The 11,890-nt window shown below is 41.7% G+C and overlaps 1 protein-coding gene across 2 annotated transcripts in view; it reads right to left on the reverse strand.

Moving 5' to 3' along the window:
* The window catches only part of Hdac1 (histone deacetylase 1), a 28,365-nt gene extending 16,475 nt beyond the window's left edge, over nt 1-11,890 (reverse strand). Inside the window, exons 1-2 of one of the 2 annotated variants that reach the window (XR_013091838.1) lie at nt 11,735-11,890; nt 6,145-6,257 (exon numbers count right to left, since the gene is read on the reverse strand). Coding sequence is in view for 1 of the 2 variants with exons in the window: in XM_076860842.1 (XP_076716957.1) it covers nt 6,145-6,257; nt 11,735-11,783 (162 nt within the window). In the remaining variant the exon portion in view is untranslated. The remainder of the gene's footprint in view (nt 1-6,144; nt 6,258-11,734) is intronic. The other variant, XM_076860842.1, reaches the window with a different exon arrangement.

An 11,890-nucleotide genomic window follows, 5' to 3' on the forward strand; every position in this document is an offset into this window, starting at 1 on the left:
AAAATTGTGGGTTAAACAAAACATGTTTGAGGGACTGAATTTATCTTGTGCTGTACCAATCTGCCAAGCACTGATTCATTTGCAATTCCCCAAGGGGAATATCTTGCACCTTTAGGCCTCTGCACATGCTGACCTAAAATAGAACACTGTTGTCTTCACACCTTCTATTCAACCTTTAGGTTGCAACCAAAAAGTCAATTCCTCCACAATGCTAACCTTGACCTACAGAGTCTCATTTAAGAAACTCTTTGAAGTGCTCCTCTGAGAATCCGGTACTTCCTTTATCACACTCATCAAACCATAGAAACTGCATGTGTGCTTGATCTACTCTGGGAGAACAGGAGCAGGTCAAACTTTATTCTAAGCAATATGCATGGTCCCTGGTGTATACCTCAATAAATATCTGTTGACCTAATAAATTAATTCACTTGGATTATTTCTGGCATCCTTAATGGTCCCATTTATATTGAACCTCATCCTCTTCCATCTTGCATGTTAGTATCACAAAAATCTTAAAGTCAATCCCCTGTCCTTAATCATTACAAAAGATTCTAAACTCTTTGACATGGCAATTAGGGAATTTCACAAAGTTCCTTTCCTAGCCTAGTTTCCTCTGCCTTCTTGATAAATACTATACTTCTTCCCACCACAGGATAAGTGTTTGTATTCTTTCTATTGAAAACTCATCCTTTATTCCAAAGCTCTGAGGACACAGCCCATCTCAAATGCCTCTCTCACAAATAAAAGCAAATCTAGAAACCTATCTTCACCCCAGGCCTCAAAGTTCCAGAAGAGATGACATTACAGTCAAAGGAAAAAAAAAAATCATAAAATAGGCAGCCTGGGTGACACAGAGTTGTAATCTCAGCTCCTTGAGAGGCTGAGGCAGGAGGATTTCAAAGCCAAAGTCAGCCTGGGCAATTTAGTGACAGTCTGCCTCAAAATAAAAAGGGGACATTTTTTCAGACATTTTTTTTCAGTGGTAAGGTGCCCTGGGTTCAATCCCTGGTATAAAAAAATAAATAAATAAGGCTTGAAATCAATTCTAGATGTTAGAAAAGACCAATATGTGAAAAGTAAGCAAGCTTTTAAAAGGTAGGTATCATAGAAACTGTAATAATACAGCATTTGCACAGTATGTGCAAGTCCTAGGTTTGATCCCCAGTACTGAAACAAGAAAAAAAAGAAAGAAAGAAAATAGGAAAAAAAAAACCTACCAAAATTAAATTTAAAAGTAAATAAATAAAAAGTAACAGGGCCATATGCAGAGGTATACGCCCATAATCCCAGCTACTTGGGAGGCTAAGACAGGAAAATTGCAAGTTCCAGGCCAGCCTGAGCACCTCAGGGAAACCCTATGTCAAAATAAAATTTAAAAGTATGGGGATACAACTCATTGGTAAGAGTACCCTGTGTTCAATCCTCAGTAACACAAATAATAAAAATAAAATTAAAAATATTCTAGATGTTGGGCTGGGGATGTGGCTCAAGCGGTAGCGCGCTCGCCTGGCATGCGTGCGGCCCAGGTTCGATCCTCAGCACCACATAAAAACAAAGATGTTGTGTCCGCCGAGAACTAAAAAATAAAAATAAAAAAATAAAAATATTCTAGATGTTGTAAACACCTATATGAAAGGCAATTAACCTTACCTATCCTAGCATGTGTGAGGCCCTGGGTCACCACATAATAAAGAAGAATAAAATATCAATAATATAGAAGAACCTTAAAAGTTGAAAAGAATTTTTTCGGACATAAAAGACTTATAATGGAAAAATAAGATTACATTAAAACTAGGAATTTTTGCTCATTACAGTGAAAAGACAAAGGGCTGGGATAGAGCTCAGTTGGAAGAGTGCTTGCCTCACATGCACAAGGCCCTGGGTTCAATCCCCAGCACCACACACACACACACAAAAAAAAAGTGAAAAGACAAAAACAAGATAGAAGATATTTATAGTAACAGCCAATATACTAACAGTGTATTATATAAACCAGAATATATAAAGAATACTATATATTGCTAAGAAGAAAACAAACATCCCAAGAGAAAAATGATGAAAACAATTAAAAAACCTTTTTTTAGGGGCTGGGGATGTGGCTCATACGGTAGCGCGCTCGCCTGGCATGCGTGCGGCCCGGGTTCGATTCTCAGCACCACATACAAACAAAGCTGTTGTGTCTGCCGAGAACTAAAAAATAAATAATAAAATTCTCTCTCTCTCTCTCTCTCTCTTTAAAAAACAAAAACAAAAACAAACCTTTCTTTATAGTTGAGTAGTTGCTCAGTGTCACTGGTCATGAGCAAAATGCTAATCAAAATCACAAAAATTGTTTTATACCTGCTTAAATGGGAACGTTCTAAAAATCTAATTCAAGTATGGGAGGGGATATGACTTAAATAACTCTTATACATTACTGGAAAGCAACTTATATTCAAAACCTATAATCCAGGGGCTGGGGATGTGGCTCAAGCGGTAGCGCGCTCCCCTGGCATGCGTGCGGCCCGGATTCGATCTTCAGCACCACATACAAACGAAGATGTTGTGTCCGCCGAGAACTAAAAAATAAATATTAAAATTCTCTCTCTCTCTCTCATCTCTCATCTCTAACAACTAAACATTTAATGATAAAATGTTTTTAGGGGATGGGTACTGGAGATAAAACCAAGGGCTTTCATCACTGAACTACATCCCAAACCTTTTATTTTTTATTTTGGGGCAGGGTCTCACTAATTTGCCCAGGCTGACCTCAAATTTTTGATCTTCCTGTCTCAGCCTCCCAAGTCACTGGAATTATAGGCATGTGTCACCATGTTCAGCTGAAAACAATTTTTAAAAAAAGAACCAGGAAACGGGGCATGGTGTTACACGCCTTTAATCCCAGCAACTCAGGAGGCTGGGGCAAGATTGCAGGTTCAAGGCAGCTTCAGCAATTTAGTGAGGCCCTAAGCAACTTAGTAAAACCTTGTTTCAAAAGAGAAAATAAAAAGGTCTGGGGATGTAACTCAGTGGTAAAGTGCCCCAGGGTTCAGTCTCCAGTACCAAAATAAAAAACAAAAATAAATAAATAAATAAACTAACTTAAAAAATAAAAAAAGAACAAGGGATAATGGGGATGTAGCTCAATGGTAATGCTTGCCTAGCATGTGGGAAGCCCAGCATCACTCACACACACACACACACACACACACACACACACACACACACAAACAGAGGGCAGGGGTTGGGGATTTAGCTCAGTGGCAGAGCACTTGCCTAGCACATGCAAGGTCCTAGGTTTGGTCCTCAGCTCTGGGGGGCGGGGGAGGGACACAGAGGGCAACAAATAAGAAACCTGAAAATACTCAAAATTAGCATTCCAACACAAGAAAAAAAAAAAACTTGATTATGTAAACAGGAAGGTAACTGATAAGGATGGAGATCCCAGGAGAAATTAATTACATGTGTGGAGACAGGATAAAGGAAGGCACCAGAAAGAGTAAAATTATATGAAAAAGACTCATGACTCCTTCAGGTACAGAACAGAAGTACTTCATCCATTTCTTTCTTTTTTGGGGGGTGGGGCGGGGGCGGCAGACTGGGGATTGAACCCAGGAGCACTTCACCACTGAGTTATATCCCCAGTCCTTTATTATTTTTTATTTTGAGACAGTTGCTGAGGGGTTCACTAAATTACTGAGGCTGGTCTTGAACTTGTGATCGCCCTGCCTCAGCCTCTAAATTGCTGGGGTTACAGGTGTACACATCACAGTGCTAACTACTATAGCAACTTCTATGGGAAATCTAAGGAGCTTCTTTCAGGAATTATGCCCAAAAGCCATCAATCTCAGGACAGGTACTAAAATGGATACCTGTGCTTTGAGAAAGGGATGCAAAGGTCACATTGCAGAGAAAGGACAGAAGGGATAGAGAAAATCAAAGATTCACACTCAATGAAGCAACACCAGAGGAGGAAAAAGGTCATATTAAGTAGAACAAGGTCTAGAGATTTGAGGAGAGATTATACTGGGGTTTTGTTTTATGAGTTAACAATAAGAACACCACACAGATGAAGTCATCTCCAGTAAAATATTAACTCCAATGGCAGTCATTCTTGGTTGCCTCCCCAGAAGCCAATCCCAATTTGGCTGGGTGTTGATAAACCCAGTCATAGAGATCAAATCATAATCAGTCTAAGCCAGTTCTAGTAATCCTATACATTTACACTGGTGATGGTCTGAAGTTGGCAAATAACCCAAAAAATTTAAGGGGAAGTCTACTGGGAAACTTCTGGGAAGGGTTTTCTTTAGCAAAAAAGGACAGGATATCCCTGAAAACTTCTATGCTTTTCACTCCCAGCTGCCCTTCAAGCTTAAGAAAGATCACTGGTCCCAAAGCCTACTGACTCCTCTATTTTCCTCCTTCTTCTCTAGGTGCCTCTGTTGGCTCCAGAGCTATGACAAGCCCCTCTGGGACAGAAGACTCATCTCCTTCCAGTCTCTGGAATGCTAAGAAGGATGCTGCTGTTGCTAGGTTACTCAAGCTATTGGCACAGATTTTTACAACACATTCTTATTCCATAAGGCAACATGGGCCCCCAGACCCTCTTTATTTTATCATTTGAACTCTTGCAACAGTTTCCTAAATGGCCTCACTGCTTCTAAAAGGCACGCATGTTCCTATTATTTTAAAACACTTTACTTGTTCCTATTTGCCTCTAGAAGAGGTTAAACTGGGAACTGTTTAATTTGATCCACAAATGTACTGATGTTTTGTCACACACATGTTAAAACACAAAAACCTTCATTCACCATTTTAAATCTGGCAGACTGGGCTGGGGATGTGGCTCAAGCGGTAGCGCGCTCGCCTGGCATGCGTGCGGTCCAGGTTCGATCCTCAGCACCACATACAAACTAAGATGTTGTGTCCGCCAAAAACTAAAAAATAAATATTAAAAATTCTCTCTGTCTGTCTCTCTCTCTCACCTCTCTCTTAAAAAAAAATTAAATCTGGCAGATTTTATGAGCAAGATTTCTAGATTCTCTTTAAAAACTGGAAAATCAAGCAAAAAATAGCTGAAGAAGAAGTCTCGAAGTTAGTAAGACTCTACACTCTGTGGCAACTAGAGATCTGGCATTTAGTTCTACATAGTCTTAATCTTTTCTTTTGAGCCAGCCACAGTAACCCATGCTTGTAACTCCAGCAACTTGGGACACTGAGGTAGGATTGCAAGTTGGATGCCAACCTGCACAACTTAGTGAGACCCTATTTCAAAATAAAATATAAAGGACTCAGTAAAGCTCAGTAGTAGAATGCTCCTGAGTTCAATCCCCAGTACAACAAAAACAAAATAAAACAACAATAAAGCATCAAATTTTTTTGGCCCTGACCCACCAGAGTTTCTTAGTACAGCCCATCCAACCCTTGCTGACCTCTCCAGCTCTATTTCCCATTACTCACACCATGAACTCACACTGGGTACCTGCTTACTGACCTACTTATATTTTCCCCAAACGTTGTATTTTCCTTACTTTTGCCTCTTTGCCTTTGTTTTTCCCTTGGCCAGAAATGTTGGTCCCTTCTAAGCTAAACTTTATAAATAAATCGTTAAAACCCTGCTTAGGCCGGGTGAAGTGGCCACAGCTTGGGATGCTGAGACAAGAGGTGGGATGTTGAGACAAGAGGATCGTAAGTTCAAGGTCAGCCCCCCCACACCAAAAAAAAGGATTAGGGATGAAGTTCAGTGGTAAAGCATCCCTGGGTTCAATCCCCAGTGCCAAAAAGATAGATAGACAAAAAATAAAATAAAACCCTGTTTAGATATCACCTCTAGGAAACATTCCATGGCTCTCTTCTTCCTTCATTCCCCATTATTTCTGCGTCTTCTATGTTCTTTTTTTTTTTTTTTATTAATTTTTATTGTTGGTATCTTCTATGTTCTTTAACTGTGGTACATACACAGTTTATTTGTTTACATGTAGATCTCAGATCTGGAGAAAATATCTCAAAAACCAGAATTTCTATCATGTACAATACCTGCTACATAATAGTTACTCAACACGTTTATTAACAAATGAATGAGTAGTTGAGAAAATGAGATAATCAATGACATATGGGAATCAGAGCCAAGGAGGTTAGACAGGGATAGTGCTCCCAGGAACTCACATAAATTTCCATTTTTCGGTAGAGACCATAGTTGAGCAGCAAATTGTGAGTCATGCGGATTCGGTGAGGCTTCATTGGGTGGCCTTGTCCATAATAGTAATTTCCAACATCCCCTGAAGAAGAGTGACAACTTCAGTAAAACACACACACACACACACTCCCAGGAGGAAAAGCCAGGAATTTTTACAGCAAACTCTCAAACTCTCTTTCTGGTTCATTTCTAGTTTCCAAGATTCTCTGCCACCTTGAGGAAGGGGAATTCCAAAAGAAACAAAACAAAAAGCAGGGGACCCTGGTAAGGTCAGCACTTAAAGATGAATCTAGCCCGCTTTCTTCTTCTGGAACCCATTAGCACTAGAGTTCATTCTAAAGCTACCGGGGAACAGCAGCCAGTGCGGCAACTCACTTCACGACTCTAAGGAATTCCCTCCTATAACAGAAAATTAACCATCACTACTTAGAATTATTATAAGCCACAATTCACCTCTTATATTGTGACATTTTATAGTGTCAAAGCACATTCATTTTACTTTCTCACTAGATTCTTATAAGTTGGATGTGGAGTATACTTCCTGCTTTACAGATAAAACCCTTATTGCCTTCTAATTGGTCCCTCTACATTCTGTCCAAACTCTCTAACTCTATTTTCAGTCCAGACCATCTACTACACTGTCACTAGAGTTATCTTCCTAATCCAAAGTTCTAATAACATCACTCTCATACTCAAAATCCTTAATGGCTCCCCATCCCCTTCAGGATAAAAAGTAAAGCCAGGGATGATGGCACATGCCTATGATCCCAGCTACTTGGGAGGCAGGAGGATCATGAAAGGCCAGCCTAGACAACTTAGTGAGACCCTGTCTCAAAATGAAAAGGACTAAGAGTATGGCTCAGTGGTGGAACCCCCCCAGGATTCAATCCCCAGTACCACAAAAAAATTAAATGCACTGAAATGAGACTCAAAGAAATTAAGAGCCTAGGGCTGGGATTGTGGCTCAGTGGTAGAGTGCCGGCTTAGCATGTGCAAGGCCTTGGGTTCGATCCTCAGCAACACATAAAGATAAATAAATAAAATAAAGGTATTATGTCCAATTACAACTAAATTTTTTTTTTTTTAAAGAAAGAGTGAGAGATTTGGAGAGAGTTTTTTTTTTTTTAATATTTATTTTTTAGTATTTGGCGGACACAACATCTTTGTCTGTATGTGGTGCTGAGGTTCGAACCCGGGCCGCAAGCATGCCAGGCAAGCGCGCTACCGCTTGAGCCACATCCCCAGCCCTAAAAATTTTAAAGAAAAAAAAAAAGAAAGAAAGAAAGAATTTAAGTGCCTGCCCAAAAACACACAAGTAATGAGGGATCTGGAAGTCAACTCTCTGACTCCAAATTCAGTATGCAAAAAGCTACACTGGGTTTCCCAGGTATCTAATTCAGTGTGCATATAATCTAAAGGGTCCTATAGGTAGAAATTTCCTTGAACAATACAATGCTCCAAAATTGAGTGAACTTTACATTCAAAGATCTCTAATTAGATGGCCTTTGGGATGAGGCAGAGCTTTCAGTACCCAGGGGCCTTGGTTCCTAGCAACTCTTTCACCTATCAAGCCTAGATCCAGCCAAGGCTCAGACCTGGAGAACTAAGATACCATATCTAAATGAGTACCTGAGGGTGGTGCCCAGAGACACCATCTTTTTTAAACAGTTTTTAATCAAGTTCCTGAGACTATTAAAGCAATAATTATTTTTATTTACATACTACTTTAAAAAATTTTTTGGGGGGAGGGGGGCTGGTGTCGGGATAGAAGCCAGGGCCACTTGCATGTTAGCTCTACTAGGCAAGTAAGTACTCTACCACTGAACTATACCTCCAGCTCACTACTTCAAAAAGCTGGGCATGGTGGAGCAAACCTGTAATCCCAGCAGCTCAGGAAGCTGAGGCAGGAGGATCTCAAGTTCAAAAACAGCCTCAGCAAAAGCGAGGTGCTAAGCAACTCAGTGAGACCCTGTCTCTGAATAATAGGGCTAGGGATGTGGCTCAGTGGTCATGTGCCCCTGAGTTCAATTCAGGTACCTCAAATAGATAGATAGATAGATAGATAAATGTTTTAAAGAGCTTTGCTATCACTTGTTCTTATAATGAAAACTATCATTTTCATTTTACAGGAAAGTAACCTGAAAGGTAAAGTAACTTGTCCAATATTGCAAAACTTCTGAATGGCAGAGTCAAAGAAATCTGAGTCCCAACCAAGAGACCACACTGCAAAACTCTTGAGTTTTGTCCCCTTTCTGAAGTTCAGTCCCCTTTCTGAAGACTGAGTCCTTTCTACTTTTCTTCTTTTAAACTGAGAATGTCAAGACCATAAAATTATGCAAAATGATTTAGCTACAGATTCATAGGTTCCAGCTTCAAATGGACCCTCTACTGCTCAGCAATCCTTCCAAATTTATTTCCCTGGTTCTTTCTTTCAAAACAGTTAATTAAATCTCTCTTTAAGACTCCTACTATAGCAATCACCCTCCCCCACTCTCAAAGAAAGGATATTCTCTTCTTCCAGCTTGAGAACTCCTCAACTTTCTCTTCATCTTCTCTCCTTCAAACTTACCTACATTTGAACTTTTCCTTGCCACTTACCCTCTCATCACAAAGGAACTTCTTGAAGGCTAGTGTCCCTACCTGGGCTCTGGTTTCCTTCTCACCTGGTCTCCTCAGGAATCTCCATCACTACCAGTCCCTTTCCTGTATCTTCAACTTCTCCCTCTCTTCTGGCTGTTTTCTATAAGAATTTGAATATATCCAACTCTTAGTTACTACATCTCTCCTTTGTCAACAACCCTCTCTCCTTGCCTCACACAAGCTTCCCTTTAAAAGTTTTCAGCCTTGGCCAGCAAGTGGTGGTACGCACCTGAATCCCCAGTGACCCAGAAGACTGAAGCAGGAGGTTTACAAGTTTGAGGTCAGCCTGGGCAATTTTACGTTGAACCAGTCTTTTTTTTTTTTTTTTTTTTTTTTAATATTTATTTTTTTAGTTGTAGTTGGACACAATACCTTTATTTTATTTATTAATTTTTAGATGGTGCTGAGGATCAAACCCAGGGCCTCGCATGTGCTAGGCAAGTGCTCTACCGCTGAGCCACAACCCCAGCCCTTGAACCAGTCTTAAAATAAAATGAAATATAAAGGGGTAGGGAGGTAACTCAGTGATAGAATGCTTCTGGATTCTATCCCCAGTATGAAAAGAAGAAAGTTTTCAGCCTCAGAACACTTAACTTAAAAATAAAAACAAGGTCTGGGGTTATGGCTCAGTGGTAGAGCGCTTGCCTAGCATGTGAGGCACTGGGTTCAAACCTCAGCACCATGTAAAAATAAACAAACAAAATAAAGGCATTGTGTCCATGTGCGACAAAAGAAAAATAAATAAATAAATAAATACAAACAAAAAGACTTGCCTATATAAGGCCCAGGAAAAAAAAGGTTCTCAATCTAATGTCTCTTTTTCACCTATCCATTCCTGAATCTACCAAAATCCATATATCTGTATCCTTTCTTCATTTAATCAACAAGTATTTATTGAGTCTACTGTGATCTACACACTGTTTTGGGGACTAGGGAAGTAGACAAGGCACAATCCTTTCCCAAGAGAGCTTACTGACTACAAGAAATGCGACAAGCAAACAGGCGATTTATTTTTCTTTCCTTTTTTTTTTTTTTTTTTTTTTGGTGGTATGGGGATTGAACCCAAGTGCTCTACCACTGAGCTATATCCCCAGCCTCTTTTAATACAGGATCTAAGTTGTTGAGGCTGGTCTCAAACTTATGATCCTCCTACCTCAGTCTCCCAAGTCACTGGGATTATAGGCATGCACCACCATGCCCAGCTCAAATGGGCAATGTGGATACACAGTCATAAGTACTGACGGGAGTACAAACCATGAGGACCACTAGACTTTTTCTCAGTCCAGTCCATTAGAATTTCACCCTGGATCCTTTTCATCCTATACAATTTCCTGAGTGACTACATCCCCTTCTAAATAACTAAGATTACTCTCAATACTAACATCTACCAAAAGCTTCTATCTTCTCATTTCTGTCTTTTACATAGCAGATGTAAATGGTCAACTGCTTACTGGATAGCCTCTAGTTGGATGTCCCCTAAATACCTTATTAGTTTTGTTGTTGTTTTGCAGCACTAGACTAGAACCAGTTCCTTGCACATGGTATGCAAGTGCTCTACACTGAGCTACATCCCGCACCCTTTTTTAATTTTGAGACAGGGTCTCACTATGATTCCCAGGCTGGTCTCAATTTGCAATCCTCCTGCCTCAACCTCCCAAACTGTTGGAAATACAGGCATGTGCACCACATAGTCACTTCTAAAAAATAAAAATAAAATCCAGTTATTAACTGACATGGTTCTTGGCAAAAATCTATTATCTATTATGCAAGAAACTTGTGAACAAGCCTTCCTTTTTTACCCGAACATTCAATAATTTCTGACGCAGAGATATTTCTAACATATAACCCTCAGGACTTTAATGATTCACAAGTGTCCTCAGAATAAAGTCCAACTTTCTCAGGATTGCATGCCCAGCCCTTCACAATCTGGTCCCTATTTATTTCTCAAGCTTCCTCACTTACAATTCCTCCCTCTGTCTTGCCCTGCTCCCCACCTTCTACGCTATACCCCCAAATCTATGCATCAGCCATACTGTTTAAATGCCTTCTGTTTTTCAAAGGTACTGTCTTCTGCTTGCCTCTAACCTTGCCTTCCCTATACCTGGCTAATAACTTCTATTCTTCAGGTCCTAAGTGAGATGCCACCTCCTTCCCCAACCCCTCAAGCTGCGTGGGGTGCCTCTTCTCTCTGCTCCCCAACACTCTTGAGACCTCCCTCACCCAGCACCATAATGGGGTGACCCTTCTGACACTGTCTAGCTCCCCCTTTAGACTGAGCTGAAGATGGGAAGTGACTTGATGACCCCCCCCCCCCAACATCGCGCCCCGGCCCCAGCGCCCAAACACTTAACTAGAACAGAATGAGCTGCTCCGTAGATTTTTGTTCAATGAAAAGTCTGTTTTAACAGGGTGCATCCTTCTCCTTCCAACCCCTGGGGCCCCACTTCCCAGCAGGACTGCAGGCCCGGCTCAGAGGCTGGGGGAGGGGAAGCGGGTGACCCGAGCTGCAGGACTCTCACCAAAAAACCATGAACAAGGATCAGGACAGCGAAAGATCTTTGTATTCTCGGTAGGAAAATATATCCTTGCAACCGTCTCCATCAGACTCCGTCTCCCCCCTCGGACTGAGCCTCCCACTCCGGGAGTCCCGCCCAAACTCTCCACATCAAACTCCTTCGGAATCTCCCACCAAGTTACCTCCCGCTTCCCCCGCACCGCCCCCCTCGGCCTTGGCCTCCTCTTTCAGCCTCGACTTCCTTCTCAGCCTCCTTCCTCAGCCTCGACCTCCTTTCTTCTTAGCCTCCTCCCTCAGCCCTTCCCCAACGCCCAGCTTCCCCCTTCTCGGGTCTCTTCAGCCTGCGATCCCCGGTCCCGCCGGCCCGGCCCCGCCCCCGCCCCCGCCGCCAGGACGATGCTCACCGTCGTAGTAGTAACAGACTTTCCTCCTGGTGCCCTGAGTCTGCGCCATCTTGCTGCCTCCTGTCCCTCCCGTCAGTCGGTCCGTCAGCCCTCCCGCCCGCGGCTCCGCACGGCGTCCGACCAGGAGGAGGGGCGGTTCTCCAGCCCGCCCCGCCC

The sequence above is a fragment of the Callospermophilus lateralis genome, chromosome 7 (assembly GCF_048772815.1).
Source record: "Callospermophilus lateralis isolate mCalLat2 chromosome 7, mCalLat2.hap1, whole genome shotgun sequence".
Lineage (NCBI taxonomy): Eukaryota > Metazoa > Chordata > Mammalia > Rodentia > Sciuridae > Callospermophilus > Callospermophilus lateralis.